General features: G+C 51.4%; 1 protein-coding gene across 3 annotated transcripts in view; it reads right to left on the reverse strand.

Moving 5' to 3' along the window:
- The window catches only part of CCDC159 (coiled-coil domain containing 159), a 34,387-nt gene that overhangs the window by 17,843 nt on the left and 1,226 nt on the right, over positions 1-15,318 (reverse strand). For 2 of the 3 annotated variants that reach the window (XM_075321174.1, XM_075321173.1), the window contains exons 2-8: positions 14,572-14,658; positions 14,086-14,119; positions 6,940-7,103; positions 4,777-4,858; positions 4,330-4,525; positions 4,187-4,254; positions 4,027-4,103 (exon numbers count right to left, since the gene is read on the reverse strand). In XM_075321174.1, the coding sequence (XP_075177289.1) occupies positions 4,027-4,103; positions 4,187-4,254; positions 4,330-4,525; positions 4,777-4,858; positions 6,940-7,103; positions 14,086-14,119; positions 14,572-14,637 (687 nt within the window). In that variant the 5' untranslated portion in view covers positions 14,638-14,658. Of the gene's footprint in view, positions 1-4,026; positions 4,104-4,186; positions 4,255-4,329; positions 4,526-4,776; positions 4,859-6,939; positions 7,104-14,085; positions 14,120-14,571; positions 14,660-15,318 lie in introns of those variants that run through there. The other variant, XM_075321176.1, reaches the window with a different exon arrangement.

Genomic DNA, 15,318 nt, shown 5'->3' on the forward strand with positions numbered 1-15,318 from the left:
TGGTGGATTGAGGTTCAGTACGGAGTTAATGGACGCAATCAAATCACTAACATCCGCATCACCCTCGGACAGATCAATGGGGTACATAGAGGTAGCGTCCGAGCCCACAGTAAAGGCATCCTCCTCGCCCTGCGATTCAGCTCGTGAATCAGAGTCGTGGGACGAGGAAGGAGAAGAGTCCCTGCGTCTCCGTTTAGGAGGACGGGGTCTGGGAACAGATGAAAAATCCTCCGTGAGCTCTGCAGAGCGAGTCGGAGCAGCAGCGGCGCCCTGAGAAGGGGGCTGATGCATGGTCAGCAGAGTCCGGGACAGCTGTCCCATGGAGTCGGCAAAGGACTGGGAGATAGCAATAGAAAACGATGCTACCCAAGCCGGGGGTTCAGCCACCGGGGCCGGAGCAGCCGGAGGGACCACTGGGGAGACTCCAGGCTGAGGCACCACCATGTTAGAGCAGGCATCACAATGTGGATATGTGCTCGGTTCAGGCAGTATGAGGTTACATGCAGTGCATATAGCGTATAGCTTTGCAGACTTGCTCCTAGTGACAGACATGCTGCTGAGGTGGAGGTTCTGCAGTAAAGAACACACTCCTTCAGAATGACCCCCAGAGAGTGTATAAGAAAGTCCACAACCAGAGGTTGTGGCTTACCAGACCGTTCTGTGTGCCCTCCGGATTCCACAGCTTGGACCCCCAGACAGTTTGCAGAGCTGCAGCAGCCAGCACCGATCAGTGTGTGAACGCTGAGAAAATGGCGCCGGAGTGAGGAGGGGGGGGCGGGGTTTAGTCCAAGAGCGGGAACCGGAGGGCCAAGGAGAAATACAGGGGAGGGAAACATCTCCTCAGAGAGGAGTGTCCTCCCCTGTGCTGAACGGCCGGTGGGCGGCGCCGCACTGTTCCCCTGCATGACTGACATGCAGGGGCAGTGAAAACGAAAGTAGGCCGCAGCCGAAGCCGGGGCCTAAATTTTACCATGCGGCCGACGAGCAGGCACCCTCGGCGCGGTTCTCAGGAGAAAACCAGAGAACCGGCCGGAAATCACAGCAAAGTTAAATAACACACTCTCCCCACAATAAATGTACAAGGGACCCCTCAATAACGTCTCAATACTTAGCTTATGAGATGCAGGGCCAGGTCCCTGAGGGATGAGCGCTCCGTCCGGCAGGGTCCTGAAAGGGCTGCGGATGGAGACCGGACTCCTGCAAAGCAGTGAGAACCGTGATGGCTCCCACTTCAAGCCAGAGCCCGAGGGATGGTGAAGGAGCGCGGCATGTAAGGCTCCAGCCCTGAAATCAACCTTAACAGCACCGCCGACACAGTGGGGTGAGAAGGGACATGCCGGGGGTCCAGGCTTGGACCCGCTTTTCTTCCAACTCTTTAAAATCAAAAATCAAATGAGAATGCATGTGTGCCTCCTGAACACAAAGCATTGAACTGGCTAGATTTGGTCATCCAGGGGGTGCATATGCTCGGAGGGAGGAGCTACACTTTTTAGTGTAGTACTTTGTGTGTCCTCCGGAGGCAGAAGCTATACACCCATGGTCTGGGTCTCCCATAAGGAACGATGAAGAAAATAAAATTAAAGTCAAAGAATGTGGTCATGACACACTGTTATTTTACTGCTGACAGTGTTACTGAGGTAATAATATCCCCAAATTCTGTCCTCATATCCCCCATTCTGGGTACCTTCCAGGTATATATGGCCCCTATTGTGGAATATGTATGTTCCCCATCATTATATGTGTGATCCTCCAATTTGAGGTGTGTGTGTGTATATATATATATATATATATATATATATATATATATATATATATATATATATATATATATATATATATATATATATATATAATATATTATATATATATATATACTGTGTGTGTGTGTGTGTGTGTGGTTGTGTGTGTGTGTGTGGTTGTGTGTGTGTGTGTGGTTGTGTGTGTGTGTGTGGTTGTGTGTGTGTTTGTGTGTGTGTGTGTGTGGTTGTGTGTGTGGTTGTGTGTGTGTGTGTGGTTGTGTGTGTGTGGTTGTGTGTGTGTGTGTGTGGTTGTGTGTGTGTGGTTGTGTGTGTGTGTGTGTGGTTGTGTGTGTGTGTGTGTGTTTGCGTGTGTGTGTGGTTGCGTGTGTGTGTGTGGTTGCGTGTGTGTGTGGTTGCGTGTGTGTGTGTGTGTGTGTGGTTGCGTGTGTGTGGTTGCGTGTGTGTGTGTGTGGTTGCGTGTGTGTGTGGTTGCGTGTGTGTGTGGTTGTGTGTGTGTGTGTGGTTGCGTGTGTGTGTGGTTGTGTGTGTGTGTGTGTGGTTGCGTGTGTGTGGTTGCGTGTGTGTGGTTGCGTGTGTGTGGTTGCGTGTGTGTGGTTGCGTGTGTGTGGTTGCGTGTGTGTGGTTGCGTGTGTGTGGTTGCGTGTGTGTGTGGTTGCGTGTGTGTGTGGTTGCGTGTGTGTGTGGTTGCGTGTGTGTGGTTGCGTGTGTGTGTGAATATATATATATATATATATATATATATATATATATATATATATATATATATATATATATATTATATATATATATATGAGTTATATACTGTGCGTGTGTGGTTGTGTGTATATAGTATGTGTCTGTGTTTGTGTGTGTATATAGTTATATAGTGTGTGTGTGTGTGTGTGTGTGGTTGTGTGTGTGTGGTTGTGTGCGTGTGTGTGTGGTTGCGTGTGTGTGGTTGCGTGTGTGTGGTTGCGTGTGTGTGGTTGCGTGTGTGTGTGGTTGCGTGTGTGTGTGGTTGCGTGTGTGTGTGGTTGCGTGTGTGTGGTTGCGTGTGTGTGTGAATATATATATATATATATATATATATTATATATATATATATGAGTTATATACTGTGCGTGTGTGGTTGTGTGTATATAGTATGTGTCTGTGTTTGTGTGTGTATATAGTTATATAGTGTGTGTGTGTGTGTGTGTGTGGTTGTGTGTGTGTGGTTGTGTGCGTGTGTGTGTGGTTGCGTGTGTGTGGTTGCGTGTGTGTGGTTGCGTGTGTGTGGTTGCGTGTGTATATATATATATATATATATATATATATATATATATATATATATATATATATATATATATGAGTTATATACTGTGCGTGTGTGGTTGTGTGTATATAGTATGTGTCTGTGTTTGTGTGTGTATATAGTTATATAGTGTGTGTGTGTGTGTGTGTTAGCTCTATTATATATATAAAATCCAACCCCATCCAGGTGTACAGTAATGCCTATACTATATTATTTATTGCCTTACTTTTACAGATGTGCTGCTCACCATGCTTCAGTTTGGTCCTGGCATTACAAGCAAAGTCTGCCATATCTGAAGAGGAGCTGCAGTGATGTAATGAAGAGGCGGGCACTGTGCTGTTCTGTGCTGTTCTGTGCTGTTCTGGCCCACCCCTCTGCATTACATCACTGTAGGTCCTTGTCAGCTACGGGAGACTGAGCAGAGGCAGCAGGAGCAAAGTGAAAGTAATGTGAGCCCAGAGACTGCGGCTGTGCTGTGAAGGTATGCCGTGCTCTGGCCCGGACACTGCAGTGATCTGCACATCCTCCGGGCGAGACATGACTGCAGCCGCACCCTGCTCCTGCCTCCTAAACAGCGGACACACAGTCTCCCCAACAGTCTCCCCAGCTGCTGCAGGAAGCCGGCATCTGGAGCTCCCATGTGTGTCCGCTGTTTACATTAAACAAGTATTCATTAGCTGCTCCTCACACCCGCTGACTGCAGAGAGAGGTGGGCGGGGAGCAGCTAATGAATATTCACTGACTTTAAGCAGCGTGTACACGTGGTTTCTCCAGCAGCCGGCTTCCTGCAGCAGCGACCCTCCCTGCCTCCTGTGATCCCACTGCATAGTGCTGACTCCCCACAGCTCCCTACCCCGCAGCTTCAGACCATAAGACGCACCCCACACTTTCCTCCCAAATTTGGAGAAAAAAAAAGTGCGTCTTATGGTCCGAAAAATACGGTAACCGGCAGCGATTAGCGGCACAACCACCGTACTCCGCTCTGCCACCTACCGTGCCTTGCTTCTCTTTTGCCTGCTTCAGCTCCTGCCCTTCTGAGATTTGTTGCTGTAAGTCGTCCTCGTGTCGGCCTTTTAGAGAAAAGTAATAAGTGGTGGAAAGGTCCCAGACCCCGCAGTGTGACCGCCCCCCTCGCCCAGCACAGGACACTCACGTAATTTTTGGTGCATATAGTCAGCGTCTCGCCGCAGGCTTTGGTACTCCTTCCAAATCAGCCTCTTGCTGCAAATGAGAGAAGAAGAATGTAAAATGAAATGCGCAGTGACGGCGGCGGCGAGGGGCTGCTCCGTCACTTACGTTTCATTCATCTCCTGCGAGATGCTGATGGCGGAGCGCAGCGAGGGACTGGACCCGTAGGTGGTGGAATCTCTTACTCTGTCCTCCATGTGGCGCAGCTCGGTGGATAGTTCCTGCCGCAGGCCGTCCATCTTCCTCTCCAGCACAGACTCGGACACGTCCAGTCCACGCGAGGCTGCGAGCCGCTGCACCTCACCTGTACAACAGGGGAAGGGCCATTACTGCCACGCATACCCAGGGGTGGCAATGTACACGTGGCAGCCCACATTCCCTGCCAGCGGTGCACCCTGCATTCATTGCAAAAGGAGTAACAACCAGAATACTACGACAGCAAGATCCGGTAATTGCAGAGTTCAGGACCCTAGATCGTTCGTGATCCTTTCTGCTGTCATTATGTGTGCAGTGGTTATAGGCTTATTACATGATAGGTGATCCTCGGCTTCCTACCTTCCAGGCTCTGTATCCGCTGGATGTGAAGGTCGCGGTCTCGCTCCAGACGGCCAATGGCCTGATGCAAAGAAGTGATCATCTGACGGAAAGGAGGAGACAAAACACATCTTCAACTGCTGCGAGAGTGCCCCCCGGTGGACAAATCCACACCCCAAAAAACTCTAGTGCTAGTTTATTGGTGGCCAAAATACTATCAAATCAGTGGACGTTTGACAGGTAACAGAAGGGGCCGTTGTGCGCCATTGATCATCGTATCCGCTTTACCAGGATCAGGGCCAAACGTGCAGCAGTGGCTGATAATACACCTCGTGGTAAGGCTATGTGCGCATGCTGCGTTTTTTTCTAACCACAAAGATGCAGCGTTTTTGCCCCCCCCCCCCCAAAAAACAAAAAAAAAAAACCCGCACTCACAGGAAAAGTGCATAAAAAAAACCGCATGAGTTTTTTATGCATTTTTTTTGCTGCGGTTTTTGTCCAATTAATTCAATTGGTGAAAAAACGCATAAAGAATTGACATGCTGTAGTGGTCACCACAAGGACGCACCCATAAAAAAAAAAAAAAAAAAACAAACTGCAATGTGCGGACAGCAAAAATAAAATCTCATAGACTTTGCTGGGGAAGGAAATTCATGCACTTTTGAGACCAAAACTGCACCCCAAAAAAAAAACGCTGCAAAAAAACTCAGCGTGCGCACATAGCTTTATACTCTCTTGTTAAGGGTCCGTGTGCCCCTAATTCTTCAGATCAGCTGGAGTAGGACCTCTGCCAATCTCATATTGAAAACTCATCCTAAGGCCTAAGCCACACGGCGAGAAAATCAGTGCGAGTGGAGTGCGATAAAACATCGCATTCCACTCGGACCAATATTAGCCTGTGTGTCAGCGCACATGAGCGATTATATTCTTAGCCCTAATCGGACCGAGAAAAGAATCGCAGCATGCTACGATTGTAAGGCGAGTCTCTCTTCTCTCGTACCCATTCAAGTGAATGGGGAGAGGAAAAAAAAAAAAAAAAAAAAAAAAAAAAAAAAAAAAAAAAAAAAAATCGCACTGCACTCGCGGTACACCGGTGTACCACACGTGCAGAGCGAGAATCACAATATCCGGCTACAGAGGAGAGAAATCCCTCCCCTCCGCAGCTCCTGCCCACCCCTCCGCAGCTCCTGCCCGCCCCTCCGCAGAGCCGGCCCGCCCCCTGCAGCTGAGGTCCACTCACACGGTCGGACCTCAGACGCAGGCACACTTGCATGACACTCGGCTCCTGCTATGCTGCCAGCGTGAGCCGAGTGTCATGCGAGCATCACAGTAGTGCCCCGTGTGGCCCCGGCCTAAATATAAAACCTGAACAGCAGAGACCTGGAGAATACACATAGCCGATTCCTATTGCCTGAACCATGGGCAGCAAGAATCACAGTCCGGCTCTGTCACTGCAGCCAGGCGGGTGTACCCTGAAAACACAGGATTAAGAACCAGATGGGAACCATGCGGTTCAAGTGACTAGTCCAAGGGGCCGGTCCGCCGGTGGCTTCTCCCCCAAAACGTCATTCTGGATCTGGACTGTGATTTTTGCTGCCCGAGGATCAGGCAGCATTAATGTGCTGTATGGTTTCTGTGAGATAGAGCATCCATGTGTGATCTGCGGGGGTCTGACCACTGCGATGCAATTAGGCTATGTGTCCACGGGAGAATGTAGCTGCGGATTTTTCTGCATCAAAATCCGCAGCTTTCCCGCAAAATCCGCACCTTTTCAAAAGGTGCGGATTTGCCGCGGATTTACCGCAGAATTGCCGTGGATTTTTTTTTTTTTTCCAATTTTAAAGCCAAAATCCGGATGAAAATCCGCAACAATAATTGACATGTTGCAGATTTTTCCGGATCAAAATCCGCACGAAATCCGCTGCGGAAAAATCCGCAGCGTGGGCACAGCATTTCCAAAATGCCATAGAAGTGGCTGGGAAGTGCCTGAGCTGCAGATTTTCGGGAAATCCGCGGCTTTACCGCGAGAAATCCGCGGCAAAATCCGCGCATTTTCCGCAGCGTGGACACATAGCCTTAAGGGGCTGTGGTGACTTTTCCATATTAGACCTTATTGACACCAAATCCGTGTGGTGTGACGATCCTGCTTGCACCGGCGCAGCGTGTGGGGTGAGGACGTCTTACCTTGGCCTGTGACAGCAGCTGACTGCTCAGATTCACCATGTCTTCAGAGGACACCAGCGCGGCGTGGGTGTACACGGAAGAGGTGTACGGTGAGGAGGGCTTCATTTCTGGTCTGTCATCACACTGCACTGATCTTCTGACAGGGGTTACATCATAGCAAAAATCTGCAAAAAAAAAATAAAAATTATATATATATATATATATATATAAAATCTGAAATTCTGAGCCAGCCCAGTATCGTAAGAAAACTTCAAGGTCTCAGTGCTGCATCTTCAAGATCTCTGCTTGCTGTCAGGGAATAGGCACAATCCTGTCCTTTTCTTACAATATGGTAAAGAAGGGAATTTTGTTTACTTACCGTAAATTCCTTTTCTTCTAGCTCCAATTGGGAGACCCAGACAGTGGGTGTATAGCTACTGCCTCCGGAGGCCGCACAAAGAACTACACTTAAAAGTGTAAGGCCCCTCCCCTTCTGGCTATACACCCTCCCGTAGGAGTACGGATTCCTCAGTTTTAGTACCAAAGCAAGAAGGAGGAAAGCCAATAACAGTTTCAAAAACAAATTCAATCCGATAACAAGATCGGAGAACTTAAGAAACAACATGAACAACATGTGCACCCGAAAAACGAAACCCTAAGAACAATAGGGCGGGTGCTGGGTCTCCCAATTGGAGCTAGAAGAAAAGGAATTTACGGTAAGTAAACAAAATTCCCTTCTTTTTCGCTCCTAATTGGGAGACCCAGACAGTGGGACGTCCAAAAGCAGTCCCTGGGTGGGTAAAAAGATACCACATGAACGGGCTGTCAGACAGCCTCTTCCTACAGGTGGGCCACCGCCGCCTGAAGGACCTGTCTACCTAGGCTGGCATCTGCCGAAGCGTAGGTATGCACTTGATAGTGTTTGGTAAACGTGTGCAGACTCGACCAGGTAGCCGCCTGGCACACCTGCTGAGCCGTAGCCTGATGCCGCAATGCCCAGGACGCACCCACGGCTCTGGTAGAATGGGCCTTCAGTCCAGATGGAATCGGAAGCCCAGCAGAACGGTATGTGTGAAGAATTGGTTCCTTGATCCACCGCGCCAGGGTGGATTTGGAAGCTTGCGATCCCTTATGCTGACCAGCGACTAGGACAAAGAGCGCATCAGAACGGCGTAGAGACGCCGTGCGAGAAATGTAAATCCTGAGTGCTCTCACCAGGTCCAACAGATGTAAACCTTTTTCAAATTGGTGAACTGGATGCGGACACAAAGATGGCAAAGTGATATCCTGATTGAGATGAAAGGAAGAAACCACCTTGGGAGAAAACTCTGGAATTGGACGCAGTACTACCTTGTCTTGGTGAAACACCAGGAAGGGAGATTTGCAAGATAACGCCGCCAGCTCGGACACTCTTCGAAGAGACGTGACCGCCACAAGAAAAACTACTTTTTGTGAAAGCCGAGAAAGGGAAACCTCTTTCAAAGGCTCGAAAGGCGGCTTCTGGAGAGCAATGAGAACCTTGTTTAGATCCCAGGGTTCCAATGGCCGTCTGTAAGGAGGAACGATATGACAAACTCCTTGGAGAAACGTGCGTACTTTAGAAAGCCGTGCCAAGCGCTTCTGAAAGAATACGGATAGCGCGGAGACTTGACCCTTAAGAGAGCTAAGCGACAAACCTTTTTCCAACCCAGACTGCAGGAAGGAAAGAAAAATTGGCAATGCAAATGGCCAGGGAGAAAACCCTTGAGCCAAGCACCAAGCTAAGAATATCTTCCACGTCCTGTGATAGATCTTAGCTGAGGATGGTTTTCTAGCCTGTCTCATTGTGGCAACAACTTCATGAGATAAACCTGAGGCCGCTAGGATCCAGGACTCAATGGCCACACAGTCAGGTTCAGGGCCGCAGAATTCAGATGGAAAAACGGCCCTTGAGACAGCAAATCTGGACGGTCTGGTAGTGCCCACGGTTGGCCTACCGTGAGATGCCACAGATCCGGGTACCACGACCTTCTTGGCCAGTCTGGAGCGACGAGAATGGCTCGATGGCAGTCGGACCTGATTTTCCGGAGAACTCTGGGTAACAATGCTAGAGGTGGGAACACATAGGGGAGTCGGAATTGCGACCAATCCTGAACCAAGGCGTCTGCCGCCAGCGCTCGGTGATCGTGAGACCGTGCCATGAAAACTGGGACCTTGTTGTTGTGCCGTGACGCCATCAGATCGACGTCCGGCGTCCCCCAGCGGCAACAGATCTGCTGAAACACTTCCGGGTGAAGGGACCATTCTCCTGCGTCCATGCCCTGGCGACTGAGAAAGTCTGCTTCCCAGTTTTCCACGCCTGGGATGTGAACTGCGGATATGGTGGACGCTTTGCTTTCCACCCACGTCAAAATCCGCCGGACTTCCTGAAAGGCTTGGCGACTGCGTGTTCCCCCTTGGTGGTTGATGTACGCCACCGCCGTGGAATTGTCCGACTGAATCCGAATCTGCTTGCCTTCCAGCCATTGTTGGAAGGCTCGCAGAGCAAGATAGATTGCTCTGATTTCCAGAACATTGATCTGCAGGGTGGACTCTTCCTGAGTCCACGTCCCCTGAGCCCTGTGGTGGAGAAACACCGCTCCCCACCCTGATAGGCTCGCATCCGTCGTGACCACTGCCCAGGACGGGGGAAGGAACGACTTTCCCTGTGACAATGAGGTGGGGAGAAGCCACCAACGCAGAGAGTCCTTGGCAGTCTGAGAGAGGGAGACAGTCCTGTCGAGGGACGTCGATTTCCCATCCCATTGGCGTAGAATGTCCCATTGTAGAGGGCGCAGATGAAACTGCGCGAACGGGACTGCCTCCATTGCTGCTACCATCTTTCCTAGGAAATGCATGAGGCGCCTCAGTGAGTGCGACTGGCTCTGAAGGAGAGATTGCACTCCTGTCCGTAGCGAACACTGCTTGTCCAGTGGAAGCTTCACTATCGCTGAGAGAGTATGAAACTCCATGCCAAGATAAGTCAGAGATTGGGTCGGGGTTAGATGAGACTTTGGAAAGTTGATGATCCACCCGAAACTCTGGAGAGTGTCTAGTGCCACCTTCAGACTGTGTTGGCATGCCTCTTGAGAGGGTGCCTTTATAAGCAGGTCGTCTAGATACGGGATGACCGAGTGACCTTGCGAGTGCAGAACAGCTACTACTGCTGCCATGACCTTGGTGAAGACCCGGGGGGCTGTTGCCAGACCGAAAGGTAACGCTACGAACTGCAGGTGTTCGTCGTGTATGACGAAGCGTAGGAAACGCTGATGCTCTGGCGCAATCGGCACGTGGAGATACGCATCTTTGATATCTATTGATGCTAGAAAATCTCCTTGAGACATTGAGGCTATGACGGAGCGTAGGGATTCCATCCGGAACCTCCTGACTTTTACGTGTCTGTTGAGCAACTTTAGATCCAGGACGGGTCGATACGATCCGTCCTTTTTTGGGACCACAAACAGATTGGAGTAAAAACCGTGACCTTGTTCCTGAAGAGGGACGGAGGTCACCACTCCTTCCGCCTTTAGAGCGGCCACCGCCTGCAACAGAGCATCGGCTCGGTCTGGTGGTGGAGAAGTTCTGAAGAAACGAGTTGGCGGACGAGAACTGAACTCTATCCTGTACCCGTGAGACAGAATATCCCTCACCCAACGGTCTTTGACGCGTGACAGCCAAATGTCGCCAAAGTGGGAAAGCCTCCCACCGACCGAGGGTGTGGGAATCGGAGACTGCAAGTCAGGAGGACGCCGTCTTGGCAACGGTTCCTCCGGCTGTCCTTTTTGGGCGTGACTGAGACCTCCAAGAATCTGAGCGTCTCTGGTCTTTTTGAGTCTTCTTTGACGAGGCGAATTGGGACCTGCCCGGTCCTCGAAAGGACCGATAACCAGACTGACCCTTCCTCTGTTGGGGTTTGTTTTGTCTGTGTTGCGGTAAGGATGAGTCCTTACCCTTGGAGTGTTTGATGATTTCATCCAAACGCTCTCCAAACAATCGGTCACGAGAAAAAGGCAAATTGGTTAAGCACTTCTTGGAATGAGAATCTGCCTTCCAATGTCTCAACCACAGGGCCCTACGCAAAACAACGGAGTTGGCTGACGCCACTGCCGTGCGGCTTGTAGCGTCAAGAACAGCATTAATCGCGTACGACGCGAATGCCGCCATTTGCGAGGTCAATGGTGCTACCTGCGGGGCAACTGCACGTGTGACTGAGTCGACTTGCACAAGCCCGGCTGAGATAGCTTGGAGTGCCCATACGGCAGCAAAAGATGGCGCTAACGACGCTCCAATCGCTTCATAGATGGATTTCAGCCAGAGCTCCATCTGCCTGTCAGTGGCATCTTTAAGTGCCGCTCCATCTTCAACTGCAACCAAGGATCTAGCTGCAAGCCTGGAAATTGGAGGATCCACTTTTGGACACTGGGTCCAACCCTTGACCACCTCAGGGGGAAAAGGATAGCGTGTATCTTTAAGCCGTTTAGAAAAACGCCTTTCCGGATAAGCGTGGTGTTTCTGGATTGCGTCTCTAAAGTCAGCGTGGTCCAGAAAAGTGCTTAATGTACGCTTAGGATATCTGAAATGGATTCTCTCGTGCTGCGAAGCTGACTCCTCCACAAGAGGAGCTGGTGGGGAAATATTTAACATCTTATTGATGGACGCTATAAGATCATTAACTATGGCGTCACCATCTGGTGTATCTAGATTGAGAGCGGTCCCAGGATCAGAATCCTGATCAGTTACGTCCGCCTCATCACCCATAGATTCATCTCGCTGGGATCCTGACCATTGAGATGAATGTGAAGGCCCGTCATAGCGAGCCCGCTTAGGCTGCCCGGGGCCATCGTCCGAGTCAGAGTCTTCACCCTGAGGTGTATATGCCCGTCCCGGAGCTTGGAGCTGAGGGGGACCAGGGGGCAATGATTGCACAGTGTCCGTGGCCTGAAGTACAGGCCTAGCTCGCAATGTGTCAAGAATTTGTGACATAGTGAGAGACATTCTGTCAGCAAAAGCTGTAAACTCAGTTCCTGTCACCTGGACAGCATTCACAGGTGGTACACCCTGGGTCACGTCCAGCAGAGGTCCCGGCTGTGCAAGTGCCACAGGGGCCGAGCACTGCACACAATGGGGGTCCGTGGAGCCTGCCGGTAGAAAAGTCCCACATGCGGTGCAGGAAGCATATAATGTCTGTGCCTTGGCACCCTTGCGTTTTGTGGACGACATGCTGCTGGCTCTCTGCAATGTGAGAGAGTCTATAGCCAAAGGGCGACCAGCGCTATGCAGTACAAAGTATTTGCAGGAACAAAATACTAAGATTACTACTGGCACAAGAGGGGGTGAGCCCTGAGGGCTGCTTACCGCCCGCTGAATAGCGGGTAAGAGGCGCAGAATTCCTTGTCTGGGTCTCCCCGGCTCCCCTCTGCAGCTCAGCGTGTCAGCAGGAATGGCTGCCGGCGTCTGTGGAGAGGGGCGGTCCGTGGGAGTTCCCAAACAAAAGTGCGGGAAACAGTGTCCCCTCTGTGCCTATTGTGAGGGCTGGAGTATGTAAAAACGACTCCAGCCCTCGGCGCTGATGCACTGGCCAGCGTCCCGCCCCTCTCCTGACTGGCAGGTCTGGGGGCGGGAACGAACGGAACTAGGCCGCAAAAGCCGGGGACTCGAGTTATCAGCGCGGCCGCCGTAAAAGCGCGGCCCGCGCTGAAGTCCCCGGCGCACCACAAGTGCCAGCCGCGCCGCAGTCCCAGCGGCCGGCGCGACCGTTTCCCAAAAGTGTGCCTGCTTCAGCGAAGCTGAATGAGGCCATGGCACAAGCGCCGCAGCGCTGATGTCCCCGGCGCACTACAACGCCCAGCATGCTGCGGTGTGAGCGCCAAATGCACGGGGACACAGAGTACCTTGAGGAAGCAGGGCCATGTCCCTGATGTACTCCGCTCCATCCAGCATCTTCTCCAGGGGCTGTAGATGGAGCACGGTCTCAGTGCCTGGAGACCAGTAAATCCCACTTCACCCAGAGCCCTGTAAAAAGGGATGGGGAAGGAATCAGCATGTGGGCTCCAGCCTCCGTACCCGCAATGGGTACCTCAACCTTACAAACACCTCCGACATACAGTGGGGTGAGAAGGGAGCATGCTGGGGGCCCTGTATGGGCCCTCTTTTCTTCCATCCGACATAGTCAGCAGCTGCTGCTGACTAAAAACAATGGAGCTATGCGTGCGTGTCTGACCTCCTGCGCACAAAGCTAAAACTGAGGAATCCGTACTCCTACGGGAGGGTGTATAGCCAGAAGGGGAGGGGCCTTACACTTTTAAGTGTAGTTCTTTGTGCGGCCTCCAGAGGCAGTAGCTATACACCCACTGTCTGGGTCTCCCAATTAGGAGCGAAAAAGAAATATATCATATAAGAAACCGGGTATATGCCGCGCTAATAAACCACTGATATCAGGATAATGGAGCAATCTCTTTTTTATTTTAGCAATCCAACGCGTTTCAGAGACAAGGACCATCTCCTTCAGGGAAAAAAAGAAATCCTTTTTTCCCTGAAGTAGGAGACGGTCCTTGTCTCTGAAACGCGTTGGATTGCTAAAATAAAAAAGAGATTGCTCCATTATCCTGACATCAGTGTTTTTTTAGCACGGCATATACCCGGTTTCTTATATGATATATTTTACCACGTTCTGCACAGGGCCGCTACTTGGACCACGCGGACACTCACATGCTTGATAAGGAGTTGTGACTGGCACAACTCGATTAGGTGAGTGTACCTCTCTTTACTTCGAACGGTAAATTCCGGGTAAGACCCTATTGCACCTCCTGTCTCCCCATTTCTAGCACTTTTCTTACAACAGATACTACTGGAATCAAGGACAGGGATTTGTGCAGCCATGTTTTAATCATAGAAAACCATGTAAACTGGTACATTGTAACAAACCCTCAGCTGGACTACATGTTTCTGGATGTATAATAAGAATATTCCAGGTTAGTGACAGCAAGCAGAGATCTTGGAAAACAGGCAACAATGTAATCTACATAATTAAGTATTGGCATACGGCACTATGGCCTGTGCCGCCCGATGTTAGGACGTGCTGTACATTTGGTGCGGGGCTCTTACGCCCGGTACTTGGTGTTATTTTAGGCCCGAGATTGTGAGTTTTACCTCTGCTGGCGTTGCCCCGGGTGTACAGCCTCTCCTGCAGAGAAAAGAGCGAGCGTCAGAAGTGCGCCAGGTAACGTTACAAACGCACGGGAGAAGCCGCCATAGGGTGTGGAAACGTCTGCTACATCTATGGGCAGAGTCCAGAACCCCACGACTCAGATCACACACGTTGCTGTAAATGCCACGTACGTAAGTATTAGCCACTTTATTTACTTGCTCTACACCGGGCAGGCGCCAGCTGCGTTATACAGCCATGACCTGCCTCCATCAGCAGCGATCAGAGCCAGCCATCAATCATAGGCACATACAATAGGGTGCATTTTACCAACCCTGCCCCCCCAAGATGTTATTGTGTGGTGGCAATAGCCTGCCATGGCGGCTGAGCCAGTTAAAGGTCCTCGTCGCCGCCATCATGGTGCTCCTATGAAGCCCTGCCACAAGCCACAATTGATAGCAGGGCACAGACGTCAGTTCACAGCCGCTCACCTTGATTTTCGCCATGCTGTTGTCAGCGGCCGTGAGGACGGCGTCCAGCTCAGAATCCCAGTTCATGGCGGCAGCAGCGGAGCGTCACTAGGAAACAATGGAGAAATAATTATACATATCCCAGAAACAAACATCACAGCAGAGGGTCTGTTACAGTGTATCATGGGATTATGAGCAGACTGACACATTGTAACAAACCATCAGCGCAGGAGAGATCAGTGTGGCTGATGTGACCCATCCACAGATACACTGTAACAAAGCCTCAGCTGAGAAGTCAGACTGACCCCTCCTCTGACAGCAAGCAGAGCTCTTACAGCCTTAAGCCCTTATGTAGATTACTTCTATCACATAGGCCCAGTGAGGGACGTCATACACAAAGTGGGGCCCCGGCTCCTCTACGGCCCCCCCCCGGGCCCCGGCTCCTCTACGGTCCCCCCCCCCATCCCGGGGCCCCGGCTCCTGGCTCCTCTACAGTCCCCCCCCCCCCATCCCCGGGCCCCGGCTCCTCTACAGTCCCCATCCCCCCATCCCGGGGCCCCGGCTCCTCTACGGTCCCCCCCCCCATCCCGGGGCCCCGGCTCCTGGCTCCTCTACAGTCCCCCTCCCCCCATCCCCGGGCCCCGGCTCCTCTACAGTCCCCATCCCCCCATCCCGGGGCCCCGGCTCCTCTACGGTCCCCCCCATCCCCGGCTCCTCTACGGTGCCCCCCCATCCCAGGGCCCCGGCTCCTCTACAGTCCCCCCCCCC

Source organism: Anomaloglossus baeobatrachus, chromosome 8 (assembly GCF_048569485.1).
Source record: "Anomaloglossus baeobatrachus isolate aAnoBae1 chromosome 8, aAnoBae1.hap1, whole genome shotgun sequence".
NCBI lineage: Eukaryota > Metazoa > Chordata > Amphibia > Anura > Aromobatidae > Anomaloglossus > Anomaloglossus baeobatrachus.